Source organism: Scyliorhinus torazame, chromosome 8, assembly GCF_047496885.1.
Source record: "Scyliorhinus torazame isolate Kashiwa2021f chromosome 8, sScyTor2.1, whole genome shotgun sequence".
Classification (NCBI taxonomy): Eukaryota; Metazoa; Chordata; class Chondrichthyes; order Carcharhiniformes; family Scyliorhinidae; genus Scyliorhinus; species Scyliorhinus torazame.
Window position 1 is genome coordinate 81,657,313 of NC_092714.1, and position 18,906 is coordinate 81,676,218.

Here is an 18,906-nt window from a genome sequence, read left to right on the forward strand (position 1 = left end):
ACCACCCATCCATTCATGGTATTAGTCCAGTAAATGTTTTCTGAACTGCTTCTGATGCATTTGCATCTTTCCTTAAATAAGGAGACCAATACTGTACACAATATGCCAGATGTGGTCTCACCAATGCCCTCTACAACTGAAGCAAGCCTCCCTTCTATTGTACTCAATTCCCCTCACACTAAACAATAACCTATTAGCTTTCCTAATTACTTGCCCTACCTGTATACTAGCCTTTTGTGATTCATGCACTACGATGCCCAGATCCCTCTGCACCTCAGAGCTCTGCAATCTCAATAATATAATCAATAACATGATGTACCAACCTAAAATAGAATTTTACAGAGAGCAGTTGATGATGACTGTGAATATGCTCCAGGCGGCTAGTTAATTCTACTATATGTTTGAGTTATTTACTGATGATTCAGTGAACTTTAGCAATACAGTAACTATATAAATAAATAGATACATATACCAAATAGTGGCCACATTTATTTCTGGCTGGCCAATTCTGCAAAAATATGACAGCTCTAGCTTCGTAACACAATACCCCAAGAGGTCCAATAAAAAATTGATATCTTATTAATATCAACATTGACTTAATAATCAAGGACTTCAATAGCTTTGTATACATTTTTCTCTTGCACCCAGTTATGGATTTAAGCCAGTTTTTAAATAACAAAGCAATTGAAAAACCAAGCTCAAGTTATTCAGTCCTTCAGTTCTAAAAGTATAAAGAAACTACGGACAAATTTTCTGGAGAATTAGTTCAAAGTTGGCGCACCAAAAATGTTGCTTTGTATTGTATGACGCACACCACTTATTGATCTATGTAGTTTAATTTTTTATTGAGTTAATCCAATAAAAGTGCAAATATATATTTTTACTTATTTACAATAATTTTGAAAATCTGTATACCTTTGGTGTTATGAGCTTCAATATCTGAAGTTGTGATTGTATTTTTAAAAAAACAATCCCACCTTAAGCAAAATGTTAAATAGCAAAGTGCGCACAGGTCAGTTGCCAATGCAATAGGCTTTTAGTGCTGATGCATTTTATATATTTTTAAATTTTTTTTTTTTTTTCGGGCTTTTGATTACACTGACTTCCATGCAGTCGAAATAATGAAGTTCTAACTTGAAGGAACATCTGTGAAACTTCCCCTTAGATAGTTTTGCCAACTTGCAACATGGAGAATAACAGAATCTTTTATGTGTTTCAGTGACTAAATCTGTAATTGCTGACTGCAAAGTTTCCAATAGAGAGTGAACAAGTATAAATGTGTTTTTTTCTCTCTCTACTGACCACTTTTCACAAATTGGCCCAGAATTGATTTACAAGCAGAACAGTGCTGCTTGAATTGCGATTATTTGGGTTGAAGACAACATGTACAAATCATAATTGCCTGAGAAGAATCAGGAATCTTGTTTTGCTTTTCATGGCAATGGTTACATTGCTTTGATTGATCTGTCCAAAATAGTATTTCAGATTTTTCCTTGTAGCATTTGTCTTTCTCATCTCAGCACTTCAATGTCCCAGAACTGTGACTGTTGTTGCTCTTCTGGGAAGTTTAAGATGATGTGGTCCTTGTCATAGAAATCACCACCTGAAAATACAAAAATTAAAACTATTAAAATTATGTTTGGTGCATCATGAAATAAGATGCTAGAGTAACTGATGACCTCTCAATTATGAAGGTGAAAAGTTCTACCTAGTTTCTTTGTAAGCTTCCCAACACTTTTTTTTAGCCTTTTATGGAATGTCACCAACTAATCACCCAGGATGTAACTGTGGCTGGAATTTTGTGGAGGCGACATGACGTTCCAAAGCTAAAAACAGTTGCAATCCCATCTCCGCATGTGGCGGGACCCAGGGATGCATTTTGCTGCTGGCAGTCAATTAATTAACTGCTTCCGAGCCCAATCAGAGGGACAGCAGCTCAGCAGCAACACCAGGAGACATGTTTGCTGCTGAGGAAGGCATGGGCCTGCGGCAGATATTACAGCAAGAAAATATTAAAATAATCAAAAGGGCTGCATGCTGAAGCGGAAACCCCTCCGGGGATATCTTTGGTGCAGAGAGGAGACTGCCTTCCCTGCCTGTGCCCCCCTCTTTCTTCAGTAAAACATTTCTCCCCAGGCTCTATTTAGTTGCAAGCTTCCTCACGCCATCATGTGCAAGATGTCAATGGCACAATAAAATGGGCCCTAATTGAGTCTTTAAGTTTGTAAATAAGCTGTCAGCCTCCGTGGAGCAACCTCCAGCAGCTCACTCGAAGGGATTCCTCACAATTTTACCCAACTGTCCCTTCACCTTTCAATTCGCCTCCCAGAGGTTGATGAAATTCAGCCCTGTGTTACTGAGGCCTTTGTTGAGATAGCCTATTAATCTGTTTTCATTTTGGTCTAAAACAAAATCAAAAGTTATCCTATTAGGTACAGCCATCTGCAGAGCTGCATTTTTAGACAATTGTTTTTTGTTAAAATTAGGAAAATGCACATAGTGATATTGACAAGATACCAAATTGATCAGTTTTCCGATAGACTCTGTGGCAGCGATTTAGCGGCAGCGCTAACCACAGGTACAAATACTGTAATGGCTGCTCGATCTTGTGAGAGGCCATAAACGAGATTTGTGCTGACAACAATCCTGAGCGTGATCTTTCCCGCCAACGACTATCATGATATGCAGACATGCACTTAATGAGATACAGACAGGTAGCTAATGAGCACAGGGAACAGGACATAACCAATCAGCAGGCAGAACACTTGGGGGTGGTTTCCCACTATAAACGGCACGAGGCACTCACACTCCGCCTTTTTCCACCAGGGACATCTACAGAGTGAGTCCGGTGTACATAGCCACGTGCTGTATGCGTTACGTGATAAGAGCTAGCCTGGTTTAGTCAGATAGAGAAATCACACTTAGGTTAGCAGAGAGTCGAACTCACAGAGAACTATGCTAACTGTGTGACAGGTTCAATAAATCAAAATGAACTAACTTCAAGGTCTGGAGTCTACTTGAGTTATCGCTGCATCCAGTTGCAGCCCGTGTTATCTCAGTGTGCTTAACGCGACATTGTACCAGTAGACTGCTATCCTTAGGTGGTTTACCTCAATCTGTTCCGTGACGACCAGCGAATACATCCCGGCACCATGGAGAAATCCAGCCTCCTCAACTGCTGCGGACCTCCGGCAATCTCAGTGCCAACTGGCGGACTTTCAAGCAAAGGTTTCTGCTGTACATCGAAGCCTCAGACCTCGAGGGTGCGTCTGATACAAGAAAGATTACGCTTCTCCTCTCAACTGCGGGGGATCAAGCCATCCAAATCTTTAACTCGTCTAACTTCACCGAAGGCCAGGACAAGACAAAGTTCCAGACCATCCTGGACAAGTTTGACAGTCATTGTGAAATGGACACAAATTAAATCTTCGAGCGCTACATATTTAAGCAACGCCTGCAAGGTAAAGGCAAATCTTTCAACTCCTTCCTAACTCATCTCCGTCTACTAGTGCTATCCTGCAACTTTGGTGACATTGCTGACTCCATGATCAGGGATCAGATCGTTTTTGGCGTTCACTCTGATCCGGCAGAGTGTGTGCAGGTCATCGCCCGGATGCAGCGCCTCAGCCTTGATGAAGGCAACCATTTTGCGTGCTCTTCCCGGAACCCCACGCATGCGCGATGCGAATGGGATAACGGAGTGGCCGATCACCACACTGCGTAGGTGCGAACATTTCCGTGCGACGACGCACGGAGCGTAACAGGGCAGCACGGTAGCATAGTGGTTAGCGCAATTGCTTCACAGCTCCAGGGTCCCAGGTTCAATTCCCGGCTGGGTCACTGTCTGTGCGGAGTCTGCACGTTCTCCCCGTGTGTGCGTGGGTTTCCCCCGGGTGCTCAGCTTTCCTCCCACAGTCCAAAGATGTGCAGGTTAGGTGGATTGGCCATGCTAAATTGCCCTTAGTGTCCAAAATTGCCCTTAGTGTTGGTTGAGTGGGGTTACTGGGTTATGGGGATAGGGTGGTGTGGGCTTGGGTAAGGTGCTCTTTCCGAGAGCCGGTGCAGACTCGATGGGCCGAATGGCCTCCTTCTGCACTGTAAATTCTATGGTAACGACGTCAAGATGTGCCTGAACTGTGGCACCGCCCATTTAAAGAAACACTGCCCTGCAAGAGGCAGGCGCTGTTTAAATTGCGGGAAGCCTGGACACTACGTAGCCTTGTGCAGGTCTGCACCACCAGTCAAGGGCCAGCGCTCCCAACTCCAACGCAGGCACGTTCGGAGTGTCCAGCACGGTCGACAGGATTCTGATCCTGGCAGCATTACGGATCCAGAGGACGATTGCCTGGAATCCCCCTCCCATGTGGGCATCATCACCACGCGTGAACATGCCTCACCGACATCATCACGGAGCCTGCCCACCCACCTGTGGATTCTGCGGATGAATGGCGTACGAAGATGCAAGTAAATCTAAACCAGAATATCATGCGGGAACACTACCCCATCCCGAAGCAGGAGAACTGACCAGTGAGATGGCACACGCCCGTTTTTTCACAAAGTTAGATGCATCACACAGGTTCTGGCAAATCCAGCTGGATGAGTCCTGCAGAAGTCTCGGCACCTTCAACACACCGTTTGACAGGTACTGTTTCAATCGTATGCCATTCGGCATTGTCTCGGCCTCGGAGATCTTCCATAGAATCATGGAGCAGATGATGGAGGGCATTGAAGGAGTTCGTGTGTACGTGGACGACGTTATCATTTGGTCCACAAACCCCGAAGAGCACATCTCTCGTCTCCAGCAGGTATTCCGCCGTGTCCATGCCAATGGCCTCAAGCTGAACAAGGCAAAGTGTTCTTTTGGCATGTTAACACTGAAATTCTTGGGTGACCAGATATCTCAGCAGGGTGTGCGTCTGGACACAGGCAAGGTCAAGGCCATCAAAGCCATGAAGACCCCTTTTGTGAGGGCCACGAAGAATCCAGCGCGAGTTTTAAGGATACAGAGTAATAACATTTATTTACAATAACATATATATATATAACAGCAGCAGCAACTTCCCTCGCTGCACACTCCTTCCTGCTGGTTCCTAAACTGGCCAGCTTTATTTATACTAGGAGTTTACTAATGGTTTCTCTGCCCCCCTCATTGGGGAAGCTCATACTCCCACAGGATTGTGGGATTGTCATTAGTCCCCAGCCAATGGTAAGTAGGCAAGTTATAACATCCCTCCCCCCCAAAGTCCAAGGAATCCACCGAAGACCCTGACGAAGGAGGACGTCGGACTCGTTTTGCCGCAGGCCGGACACCATTTGCAGGCGGCGCTGGATCAGGTGGCGTGTAACAAGACGGAGACCGGCGCTTCCGTGATGAACAGCGCAACGGTTGTACTTCCACGGCCCGTGGACCCGGGGATTCCCCCTCTGATGCATCCTGTGTCTCCAGCTCGGAGTCAGAGTCTGCTGCCTCCATCATGTCAGCGTCTCTATCTCCATTCGGTTCTGTAACGACCTGCGCAGGCTTCGAGTGAGGCACCAGTGGAGGATTGTGAGGACTACCTTCCCTTGTCCCTGTTCTCTGCGGCTGTAGAAATGAGCTCCGGGGGCGGGGAATCTTTTGAGGGGATAGTCTTCTGGACCGAACGTGGTCTACATGTTTGCGCTGGAGACGACCCTGGGCTTGCACCTGGTAAGATATAGGGCCCGTTTGGCGAAAGATTACACCAGGAACCCACTGGGCACCACCAGCAAAATTCCGAACGAACACTGGGTCACCGGGCGCAAACTGCCAAATCGGCCGATGCCGAGAAAATCCCTGTCCCTGCCGTTCTTGTGTGCGGCGTACCTTTGCGCCAATGTCCGGGAAAACCATACTAAGGCGGGTGCGAAGTCTCCAGCCCATTAGGAGTTCTGCGGGAGCTACCCCAGTCACCGCATGGGGTGTGGTCCTATACGTAAACAAAAAGCGAGCCAGTCTCGTGTCCATTGATCCGGAAGACTGCTTCTTTAGGCCTCTTTTGAATGTCTGCACTGCGCGCTCTGCCAACCCATTTGAAGCCGGGTGGTAAGGGGCAGTGCGGATATGGCGTATGCCGTTCATCTTCGTGAACCTCGCAAACTCCTCACTCATGAATGGACTGCCGTTATCCGTGACCAGCACCTCGGGGAGGCCATGCGTACTAAACGACAAACGCATCTTTTCAATTGTTGCGCAGGACGTTGTCCCCTGCATCTTATGCATCTCTAGCCATTTAGACTGGGCGTCAATTAATAGAAGGAACATGGATCCTTGAAAAGGGCCTGCGAAATCGGCATGGAAGCGTGCCCAAGGCCGCCCTGGCCATTCCCAGTGATGTAGGGGCGCGGCCGGCGGAAGCTTCTGATGCTCCTTACATATGGAGCAGTTTTGGGCCACCTTCTCAATGTCGGTGTCGAGGCCTGGCCACCAGACATAACTCCGGGCCAACATTTTCATTTTGGTCACACCTGGATGCCCATTGTGCAAGTCTCTTATTATCAGCTCCTGGCCTTTTACCGGGACAATCACACGCGTCCCCCACAAGAGGATGCCGTCTTCCACGCTGAATTCTGACAGCTTGGAGGAAAATGCCCGCAACTCGCCTGGGAGCTGTCTATGCTGCCCACCATACAGGACTATGTGCCGAACCTTTGACAGGACTGGCTCCATCTGGGTCCACTCACGGATCTGTGATGCCGTGACAGGCAAGGTGTCCATAAAATTTAGGGTTGCAACCACCTCACCGGTCGTGGGGGTCGACATGGGGCCAGTCGATAAAGGCAATCGGCTCAGTGCGTTGGCATTTGCTATCTGCGTACCTGGTTTGTGCTCCAGAGAATACTCGTATGCAGCAAGCAACAAAGTCCAGCGCTGGATCCGTGCGGAAGCAATGGGCGGTACTGGCTTATCCTCTCTGAAAAGTCCCAGCAGAGGCTTATGATCAGTCACGTTAGTGAAATGGCGGCGATACACGTACTGGTGGAAGCGTATCACCGCAAAAACCACTGCCAGGCCCTCCTTCTCGGTCTGCGCGTACTTTTTCTCCGCTGCAGTCAATGTGCGGGAGGCGAAAGCTATCGGCCGCTCGGCCCCGTTCTCCATCTTGTGGGACAGGACGGCCCCAATACCATACGGGGATGCATCACATGTGACGAGCAAAGGCTTTCCAGGATCATAGTGGGTTAGTAACCCAGACGACGACAATTGTTGCTTTACCCGCCGGAAAGCGGTTTCTTGCGGCTGATCCCAAACCCAGGTGTGATTTTTCTTTAGCAGAAGGTGCAAAGGGGCCAGCGTAGTTGCCAGATTGGGGAGGAACTTCCCATAACAGTTTACGAGACCGAGAAAGGAACAAAGATGCGAAGTGTCAGTCGGGGTGGGGGCATGTTGAATTGCACGCACCTTCTCTGCGACAGGGTGCAAACCTTCGCGGTCCACCCGATAACCTAGGTAGACTACATCCTTTGCCTGAAATACACACTTTATGCGATGTAAACAGACTCCAGCCTCCAAAAGGCGTCTAAGGACAGTCTCCAGATTTTCCAAATGTTCCTGCTCCGACGTCCCTGTAATCAAAACGTCATCCAAGTAGACAGCAACACATGGTAAACCTCTCAAAATGCCCTCCATAACACGTTGAAAAATTGCGCAGGCAGAGGGTACTCCAAAGGGCAACCGTGTATATTCATACAGGCCTCGGTGTGTATTAATCGTTACATATGGTCGGGAGGCATGGTCCAGCTCCAACTGCAGGTAGGCGTGACTCATATCTAATTTTGTGAACGAGAGTCCACCTGCAAGCTTCGCGTAGAGATCCTCTATGTGAGGCATTGGATATCAGTCGAGACGGGAAGCCGTATTCACTGTAAGTTTATAGTCGCCACACAAGCGAACTGTGGCATCTGGCTTCATTACAGGTACAATTGGTGCTGCCCAGTCAGCAAAACGGACGGGCCTGATAATACCCAAACTCTCCAAACGAGTGAGCTCCCCTTCTACCTTCTCGAGCAAGGCGTAAGGCACCGGGCGCGCCCGGAAATAGCGCGGCGTGGCTCCTGGTTCGACTTGGATACGGGCTACGGCCCCTTTTATTTTCCCCAAACCAGGCTGGAATACATCTGGGTATCATCCTAGCACCTCAGTCAACCCTTCAGAAACTGTTTGGAGGATGTGCTGCCATTTCAACCGCACATACGTACATATGTTCCCGACCCAACAGGCTGGGCCCATGCCCGCGCACCACGATAAGTGGGAAACGCCCCTCCTGGCGTCCATAAACAACAGGGGTCATTGTAGTTCCTGCAATGTCCAGTGGTTCCCCCGTGTAGGTGGCCAACCTGGCCTGTGAGTCGGTTAATGCAAGGGTCTGTATACCCTGCTTGATGCGGTCGAATGTCCTCTGGGCGATCACGGAGACCGCTGTGCCAGTGTCCAACTCCATCTTAAGCGGGTGGCCATTGACCTGTACTGTCACCTTAATGGGGGCCACACGGGGAGCTGCCACACAATGCAACTGCAGGCAGTCATCCTCCGTCTCCACGTCCTCAGGAGTAGTCGCCGCAGGTTCATCCACATGGAAGGTACGGCCCCTGGGCTGGTCCCAGTTACGGCCCCTGGGCTGGTCCCAGTTTCGGTCAGAACGACAGCGCCTCTGGCGCCCCCAGGACCGCCGTCCGCGACGGGGTCGGCGCCTACAAGTCTGACACGGACATGGCTCCTCATCCATTGGTTCTGGAGAAGGCTCCCTTCGGGGAGGAATGTCCGACGGCCACTGGCGTCGGTCCGGACGTTGCCTCGCCCAAGGTACCGCAGGAGTGTGGGGCGACGTTTTCGGTTGGAAGGGGTTGCGTCCCAAGGCATGCACTTCCATTCCCTGTAGCTCCTGCACTCCTCGTTCTGCGCTCTCTCGGGACAATACTATTTGAATGGCCTGTTGAAAAGTCAATGTTGGCTCAGCTAACAACTTTCTCTGGGTGGCCGCATTGTTAATACCGCAAACCAAACGGTCGCGTAACATTTCCGACAAGGTCTCACCATAGTCACAGTACTCCGCAATCCTGCGTAGCCTGGATAGAAAATCGGCAAGGGATTCTCCAGGGGTCCTCTCAGCGGTATTAAACCTGTAACGCTGGACTATCGTGGACGGGGTTGGGTTAAAATGTTGCCCCACTATATTCACAAGTTCATCAAACGTTTTGGTGTCCGGCGCAGCTGGGTACGTAAGGCTCCTAATCACCCCAAACGTATGCGGGCCGCAGGCGGTGAGCAATATGACCACCTGGCGCTCGTTTTCGGTGATATTGTTTGCCCGGAAATAGTAACGCATCCGTTGTGCGTACTGGTTCCAGCTTTCCAGCGCAGCATTAAAAACATCCAAACGTCCGTACAGAGGCATGGTATAATAGAAAACAACTTCCAACCTGTATCCAACAAAAATCCAGGGAGGTGGCTTCAGCAGTGTAGACAGCTATTCACTTTAACCTTCGTCGCCAGTTTTGTGAGGGCCACAAAGAATCCAGCACGAGTTTTAAGGATACAAAGTAATAACATTTATTAACAATAACATATATATAACAGCAGCAGCAACTTCCCTTGCTGCACACTCCTTCCTGCTGGTTCCTAAACTGGCCAGCTTTATTTATACTAGGAGTTTACTAATGGTTTCTCCGCCCCCCCCTCATTGGGGAAGCTCATACTCCCACAGGATTGTGGGATTGTCATTAGTCCCCAGCCAATGGTAAGCAGGCAGGTTATAACAACCCCTGAAGATAAGAAGGCGGTGCTGCGCTTCCTAGGAATGGTGAACTTCTTGAGCAAGTTTATCCCAAACCTGGCCTCACACACCATCCGCCCTCAGACACCTGGTAACAAAGTCTACTGCCTTTTGTGGCAGGCAGCTCATCAAGCAGAGTGGTTGGAGCTGAAAGCCAAGCTCACCACTGCACCTGTATTGGCCTTTTTTGATCCTGACAGGGAAACAAAAATCTCGACAGATGTGAGCCAGGATGGCATCGGCCCAGTGTTGCTCCGGCGCGATGACACCTCATCCTGGGCTCCGGTTGCCTACGCATCACAGGTGATGACACCCACTGAGCAGCGGTACGCCCTAATCGAAAAGGAATGCCTGGGCCTGCTTACTGGAATTCTCAAGTTCCACGATTATGTCTACGGCCTGCCGACGTTCACCATCGAGACGGACCACAGGCCTCTGGTCCACATTATCCACAAGGACCTGAACGACATGATGCCCCGGCTGCAGCGCATTCTCCTCAGGCTCAGACGGTACGACTTTGAGCTTGTGTACACGCCTGGCAAGGAGATCATTATTGCGGATGCCTTTTCCCGCTCCGCGACCTTGCCTGCCGACCCGCCGGCATTCGTCCAGCAGATTGAATCACAGGTGCAGCTGTGGGCCAGCAACCTCCCGGCGTCGGATGAAAAGGTGACCCGCATTCGCGATGAGACAACAAAGGACCTGCTTCTGCAGTGTGTCATGCACCACCTCACCGATGGCTGGCAAAAAGGGCAGAGCCCCCAATTTTTCAATGTGAAGGACGACCTGACGGTGATTGATGGCATCCTCCTCAAGCTGGATCGCATCGTCATTCCAAGTCTCCAGAGCTTGGTGCTCCGGAAAATACACGAGGGGCATCTGGGTGTCGTGAAGTGCAGGCGCAGAGCCAGGCAAGCTGTCTACTGGCCTGGGATTAGTCAGGACATCTCAAATATGGTCCTCAACTGTCCGACCTGTCAACACTTCCAGCCAGCATAGGGCAAGGAGACGCTTCAGCAGCACGACATTGTGACCTCCCCATGGTCCAAGGTGGGCATCGACCTCTTTCACGCCAATGGTCATGATGATGTGCTCATCATCGATTATTTTTCCAACTACCCAGAAGTTGTGAAGCTCTCGGGCCTCACGTCCAAGACCGTCATCAAGGCCTGTAAGGAGGCGTTCTCCAGGCATGGTATTCCCCTCACTGTCATGAGTGACAACGGTCCTTGCTTCAGCAGCCAAGAGTGGTCAAGATTTGCCCAGCAATATCAGTTTCATCACGCCACTTTCAGCCCACATTACCCGCAGTCCAATGGGAAGGTTGAGAAAGGGGTGCACATAGTGAAGCAGCTCATCTGCAAGTCCGCGGATTCTGTTTCTGACGTCAACTTTGCGCTGCTTGCGTACAGGGCAACCCCTCTGTCTACCGACATGTCACCAGCTCAACTCCTGATGAACAGGGACCCGCGGACGACGCTTCCAGCCATACACTTGTCTGATCTGGATCACCTCCCGGTGCTGCAGAAGGTGCAGAAACTCAGGGACCGGCAAAAGCAGGGCTATGATGCTCATGCCACCGATTTGCCTGTGCTATCCCCGGAAGATGGGGTTCGGATCCAGCTGCCTGATGGAGGCTGGTCAGCTCCAGCGGTTGTTGTCTGACAGGCTGCTCCTCGATCGTTGTTGTGCATATGACTGATGGTTCTGTTGTGCTCGCCCGCAACCACATTCTTCATTGTTTCCATCTGTTATTGTGCCACCTCCTGATACCTTGAACGACGAGGCCACCAGTCTGGCTGCAATCCCGCCCATCAAGGCGCCATCGTCCCCACTACCACTTCTCCGGCGGTCGACCAGGATCAGACGCAAGCCCCAGGGACTCGACTTATGAACAGTTGTTTTGTTTGCCATGTTCTGTTTTTACACATTAGACACCTGTTTTCATATGTACATATGTTCCCATCTGCCATCTCATGTAAATACGTTAGTTTTTCGGCCTACACATGTAACTCCTTTCACATAGGTTGCAGAAAAACTTTTCAAAAGGGGAGATGTCATGATATGCAGACATGCACTTAATGAGATATAGACAGGCAGCTAATGAGCACAGGGAACAGGACATAACCAATCCGCAGGCAGAACACTTGGGGGTGGTTTCCCACTATAAAAGGCACGAGGCACTCACACTCCGCCTCTTTCTACTGTGGACATCTACAGAGTGAGTCTGGTGTACATATCACATAACACCCACAGCCCGTGGCTAAGAGCTAGTCTGGCTCAGTCAGACAGTGTAACCACACTTGCGTTAGCAGAGAGTCAAACTCACAAAGAACTGTGCTAACTGTGTGACAGGTTCAATAAATCAAATTGAACTAACTTCAAGGTCTGGAGTCTACTTGAGTTATCGCTGCATCCAGTTGCAGCCCGTGTTATCTCAGTGTGCTTAACACAACGACGTGATCAGGTTTGAACCTGATTAGCATATTTCATGATAATTTTAAGTATGATTAATGGATTTAAATCTGCTACTTCTGCCCTCACCATATGTCCCCACCCCCTGGTGTGAAGTCACGCTGGTGCGACTCACTTCTAGCTTTCAAAAATGAAAAACAAATTGTGGTGACCAAGCCGTGGATGTGCAGTTAGGTATAGCACCCCCCTCCCCCTCCCCCCCCCTTCAAGATATGATCGGGCAGTCCCTGGTAACCTGCCAATATGACAGTGCCAACCTAGCAGGAGGAGGGTTGTGCCAGTGATGAGGAGGGGGAAACCACCATGACGCCTGTGAGGGCGGTTGGGGTCAAGTCACCCTGATGCCTGTGTGGTGCTGTGGGGGGTGGCCTGATCTCCGCATTGTCCGGGGAGGAGGGGGGCGATTTCCTGATATTTACATTGTGTGAGGCATTGGAGAAGGCGCCCCAATGCTCGCAGGGGTCCTGATGTCCATGGGGTGCTGGCTGGAGGGAGAGGTCTTTTATTTAAGTCAGAGATCGGACGCCCTTTAATAAAGGTGCCCCAATCTCAGATTCCTGGCCTTGCTGGCTTCTTTAGGCCCCATCCCTCCAGCTGATTCTCACTTCCTCTTTTAAAATGCACACAGTGTTCTTAGATAGGGAAAAGCCAGCTGTGAGGCTGCGAGCTTCACACTGCTTTTCTCGTCTGAGCCAAGATTCTGTGCATCTTTGGGAAGATTCTGCCCTAATTTTACAAGCACTGCTATTGAATTCTCACTCTCCGGGATTCTCTGTTCCGCCAGCAGCACACGCACGCACGCCCGTGGGTTTCCAGGTGGCATGGTGTGGCCACAATGGGAAATCCCATTGACTGGTGGTGGGAACAGAGAATCCCGCTCTCGGCGACGGCGCGCTGCCGAGGAACATGCGTCTGGGAAGATGTAGTAATCACCCCCGGTGGTTAAGCAGTGTAATGTGGTTTCTTGGAAAGGGTTGTACATTGCTTAGCTTTACTGTACTCAGGAATCCTTTGAAGTTATGCTGACATTCTGGTTTCAATATGTACTTGCTTTGCATGGATATGAAAGTAACTAATAACTACAGACTGGATTTTAAGTAAACCATATCAAGTTGTTAATAATGGAAATTATCCAGTATTTTCTTCAGATTTTACAAATTTTAAAACCAGATGAGGTGGAAAATTGAATTCCTGCTTCTTTAAACGGACAAATGTATTACCTTTAATATCTAGTCGTAGACTGGAATCTAGAAAAGAAGAAATAGTTCCATCCCTATTAATGTTCCATTTCTGATGAGTACGTCCATGTTCTGTCCAAAGATTTACTTTGGCTCCAGCCTTTACGTGACCACCGATGGCAGCTATGCACCCAGAGTTGGCCTGCAAGCAGAATGGAGTATTGCTTTTGTCAGTTAATTCATGCCAGGCTAATCTTGGTTATTAGGTGAAAAATCAGCGTACATTATTTTAAGTATTGCTGATTAATAGATTTTCAAATATACCCCATCTGTATTACAGGTGGAATTTGAAGGTTGCAGTTGCAGGGGGTGGGGGGGGGGGGGGGGGGGGTGCGTGGAGGAGAGGGAGGTCTGCCAACTGGAAAATTAGTAGGCCACTTGAGGGTATTAAGCATAAATCATTTATTATGAATTTTGAGTCACCTGCAGACTGGCTGGACTAACCGGCCCCTTTCTTTAAAACATTAGTCAACCAATGGTTTTTAACGGCAGTCTGACACCTTTCATGAACACTTTCCTGGTGCTGGAAGCAAATTATTAGATTCATTGAATTCAGTTTCACAACTTCCCTTAATTCGATTTGAAGTATAACCTCCAGTTTGTTAATCCAAAACGGTAACTGGTGTCAGGAGTGGCTCAATGGTAGCTCGCTCACCTCTGGAGTGGAGCTTGAACCCACCTTCTGACTCAAAGACAAATCTAGGGTGACACTCGAGTGTTCCAGGACCTCTTTGTGGTGCATCAACATTGTGTCAAAGGTGAGGTGCTCAAAATTTCAAACAAAATTATTCTTTTTAAACCCATGAGTTATACAATAAATCTGTTCAATTATTATTCAGATACCCCTCAAGGAGCGTCCTTGCATTGGGCCACTAATTATTAACTAATTCACATTTATTACATACTTTGTGAGTGGTTAATAAACAGATCCAATCACTTCATTTTTTTCAGGTTTAGTAACAGTCAACCCAAAATAGTATCAAGTCATATAATCCATATCCATCTTTAATAATGCCATTTTTAGTGTACAATATTTTACATTTTGTGCCTTTCACATGACTCTGTGACCTCTAAACTTGGCTACTTAATGCAATTCTGGCCAGCCTCACAAATTCCATCCTTCTTAAATTTGGGTTTGTCTAAAACTTTACTGTTCGTTTCCTAACCTGCATGGGAGTTCTTCACCCATCTTGGGCTCGCTGAACTATTATTTCCTGGTGAAGAAACATCTCAATTTTAAAAATTCCCATTCATGGTTTCAAATCCCTCAATGTCCTTTTTAAAAATTAATTTATGGGATGTGGGTGTTGCCAGCTTCATCAGCATTTATTGCCCATTCCTAGTTGCCCTTCAGAAGGTGTTGGTGAGCTGCCTTCTTGAACCGCTGTAGTCCATGTAATAGAGATATGCCCACAGTGCTGTTAGGGAGGGAATTCCATGATTTTGACCCAGTGACAGTGAAGGAATTACATCATATTTCCAAGTCAGGTTGGTGAGTGACTTGGAGGGGAACTTCCAGATGGTGGGGTTCCCAGGTATCTACTACACTTGACCTTCTAGCTGGTAGAGGTCATGGGTTTGGAAGGTGCTGCCTGAAGAACCTTGATGAATTCCTGCAGTGCATCTTCTAGATGGTACACATGGCTGTCATTGTTCATCAGCAGTGGAGGTATTGAATGTTCGTAGAAGGGGGAGCAATCAAGCGGGCTGCTTTGTCCTGGATGGTGTTGAGCTTCTGAACTGTTGTTGGAGTTGCACTCATCCAGGCAAGTGGAGAGTATTCCATTCCACTCCTGACTTGTGGATGGTGAACAGGCTTAGGGGAGTCAGGAGGTTAGTTGCTCACTGCAGGATTCCTAGCCTTTGACGTGCTCTGGTAGCCACAATACTTATATGGCTTGACCAGTTCAGTTTCTGGTCAATGGTAACCCCCAAGATGTTGATAGTGGGGGACAGTGGGAGAGTTAGCTATGATAATGCCATTGAATGTCAAGAGACTATGGTTACATTCTCTCTTTTTTCTCTCTTTGCCCGGCACTTGTGGGGCGCTAATGTTACTTGCCAATTGTCAGCCCAAACCTGGATATTGTCCAGGTCTTGTTGCATTTATCGCGTATGGCATCAAGAAGCCCTAAAATTGAAGTCAATGGGAATCAGGGGGAAAATTCTCTGTTGGTTGGAGTCATATCTGACACAAGGAAGATGGCTGTGGTCATAGGAGGTCAGTCATCTCAGCTCCAGGACATCACTGCGGGAGTTTCTCAGGATAGTGTCCTAGGCCCAACCATCTTCAGCTGCTTCATCAATGATCTTCCTGCCATCATAAAGTTAAAAGTGGGGATGTTCGCTGATGACAGCCTAATGTTCAGCACCATTTGCGGCTCGTCAAATAATGTTCAGCCCTTCATAAATTTGAGTTCAACTAAAATTCTACTGTCTATGTCCTAACCTGCACAGGAGTTGATCACCCATCACTCCTGGCTTTGCTATTCTGGTTAAGAAACATATCAGTTTTTAACTTTGGTCAAATGCTGCCTTGATACCAAGGGAAGTCACTCTCACCTCACCTCTGGCATTCAGCTCTTTTGTCTGTATTTGAAGCAAGGCTGTAATGAGGTCAGGAACCCAAATTGAGTGTCGGTGAGCAGGTTATTGCTGAGTAAGTGCCCCTTGATAGCACTGTTGATGACTTCTTCCATCACTTTGCTGATGATGGACAGTAGACCGATGGGGCTGGAAATGGTTGGGTTGGATCTGTCCTGTTTTTTGTGTACAGGACATACCTGGGAAATTTTATTGGGTAGGTGCCTATGTTGCAGCTGTAATGGAACAGCTTGGCTAGGGACGTGGCAATTTCTGGAGCACAAGTCTTCAGCACTATTGCCGGGATATTGTCAGGGCCCATGGCTTTTTCAATGCCTTCAGCCGTTTCTTGATATCACGTGGAGTGAATCGAATTGGCTGAAAACTGACATCCGTGATGCTGGGAACCTCCGGAAGATGGATCATCCTCTCAGCACTTCTGGCTGAAGACTGTTAATGCTTCAGCCTAGGCCGGAATTTTCCAGCCATTGTAATTCACTTTTACCACCGGCGGTGCACCCCACCCACGGGTTTCCCAATGGCATGGGGTGGCTTCAATGAAAAATCCCATTGATATGCGGCGAGAAGAGGGAATTCTGCCACCAGCAAACAGTGCGCTGTTGAGAAACACGCGGATGGTGCACCAGAGAATCCAGTCCCTTATCTTTTGCACTAATGTGCTGGGCTCTTTCATCATTGAGGGTGGGGCTATTTGTGCACTGTTTAATTGTCCACCACCATTCACGGCTGGATGTGGCAGGACTGCAGAACTTAGATCTGATCTGTTGGTTGTGGGATTGGCTCAGTCTATTACTTGCTGCTTATGCTGTTTTGTAGCTTCACCAGGTTGAACCTCATTTTTCCGTATGCCTGATGTTGCTCCTGGCATACCCTCCTGCACGCTTCATTGAACCAGGGTTGATCTCCTGGCTTGTTGGTAATTGGTAGAGTGGGGGATATGCTGGGCCATGAGGTTGCAGATTGAGGTTGACTACAATTCTGTTGCTGCTGATGGCCCACAGCGCCTCATGGATGCCCAGTTTTGGACTGTTAGATCTGTTTGAAGTCCATTCCATTTAGCACGGTGGTAGTGCCACATAACACAATGGAGTATGTCCTCAATGTACCCTTCCCTATCCTATTCTGCAGATCTACTAAATATCTCTCCTCTAATTCTGGCTTCTTGAGAATCGCAATTTTACTTGGTCTACCATTCAGCTGCCAAATCCTTAAGCTCTGGAACTCCCTCCCTAAACCACTCACCTTATTGCCCCGCTTCCATTAAGACACTCCTCAAAATTTTGACCAAGTTTTTGGTTATATGTCCTGATATAATACCCAATGTATTTTTATCATCAGTTTCTTACAATTTGCAGCAAAATTTGAAGCACACTGCAGATATTAGCTTGGTGATTATCAGATGTAATAGATAAAATATCCAGTCCAAACCAGCTGGGCATCATTCAGGGCAACAATAACACATTAGTTTTGTTGCATAAACATTGAATCTAGATTCAATCATTACATTTTGCCGCTTTTTAATTTAATATTGCTTGAATAGTCAGTTTAAATCATTTAAGTAATTGCTAGAATTATCAAGCTAATTGGTGGGTCACTGCATGCATTAAGAGCACACTGCCATTTATTTCTTCTAACATATCAGAATCCTTCTGTAGTTGAAGGGAGTTTTGAGCTCATTTTTAAAAATAAATTTAGAGTACCCAATTATTGTTTTTCCACCTAGCCTGCACATCTTTGGGTTGTGGGGGTGAAACCCACGCGGACACGGGGAGAATGTGCAAACTCCACACGGACAGTGACCCAGGGCTGGGATTCGAACCCCGGTCCTCAGCGCCGTAGACAGCAATGCTAACCACTGTGCCACGTGCCTCCCCCAAGGTTTTGTCTTTTGAGTAACTATTTTATCAATCAATTTTATTTATCACTAAATCAGAAGTATTTCTGTAATGTAAAATTCAGCATTGTGTATTTAGAGAATTGCAGTTACATTACCTTGGATTTAATAAGTCCATGACAATAAAACCACATCTGTGTAGGTTTACCATTGTAAGGACAGACAGTTAACTTGGATTCCCTTGGGTCTTTGGAACCTCCAACAACTGTCACAAATTCTCCGGTTGCTTTGTTTTTGACTTGGAAGTAGACTCCAGGCTGACAGAACAAGAATAGGAAGTTTTAGTTGTTAGTAACTGTTTGCATTATTATTGCTCTGAAACTTTAATTGAGAATTCTGGCTGGTATATAACTTTGTATTGACATCAATCAGACAATGATGAATAAAACTTTATCCATTGTGTGGTCCAGGAGCAAAGTTTGAAGAATGTATTAAACAAATTCATTCAAGTTACATAAAAATACATATTAAGCACAGCTTCATTTTGCATTCATGAAACCTTCCTCCTTTTTGAAGATCCTTTTTTCTTCCTCATGCTCCATAGAAATGAATATTTTTCCTTCACAGAACTTTGCTTAGCTGCTCCCCTTTGTAGACCCACTTCTTTTCCCTGCCCCTTCCCAGGTGCATTCCATCTACTCCCTCCCCTTCCCAGGTGCATTCGTTCTTCCCGCCTCCCCTTCCCAGGTGCATTGCCTCTTCCCCAGCTCCCCTTCCAAGGTGCATTCCCTCTTCCTTTGCCATTATAGCTCCACTACTTCACCCTGTCCCTTCTCCAAATGAAAACAAATTCATTTTTCAGTACAAATATACCTTCTCTCTTTCTATCAGGAATGAAAAGAAACACAGTTGTCCGAGATTATCTTTCAAGGATTGTATTGGATGGAATAGTAGCAACAGCCAA

The 18,906-nt window shown here is 47.5% G+C and overlaps 1 protein-coding gene across 1 annotated transcript in view; it reads right to left on the bottom strand.

The window, feature by feature from the left end:
- Window positions 1–476: 476 nt before the first annotated feature.
- The window catches only part of LOC140427982 (uncharacterized), a 158,342-nt gene continuing 139,912 nt past the window's right edge, over window positions 477–18,906 (bottom strand). The window contains exons 18-20 of the mRNA XM_072513907.1: window positions 18,101–18,259; window positions 13,487–13,646; window positions 477–1,603 (exon numbers count right to left, since the gene is read on the bottom strand). Of these exons, the coding sequence (XP_072370008.1) occupies window positions 1,512–1,603; window positions 13,487–13,646; window positions 18,101–18,259 (411 nt within the window). The 3' untranslated portion in view covers window positions 477–1,511. The remainder of the gene's footprint in view (window positions 1,604–13,486; window positions 13,647–18,100; window positions 18,260–18,906) is intronic.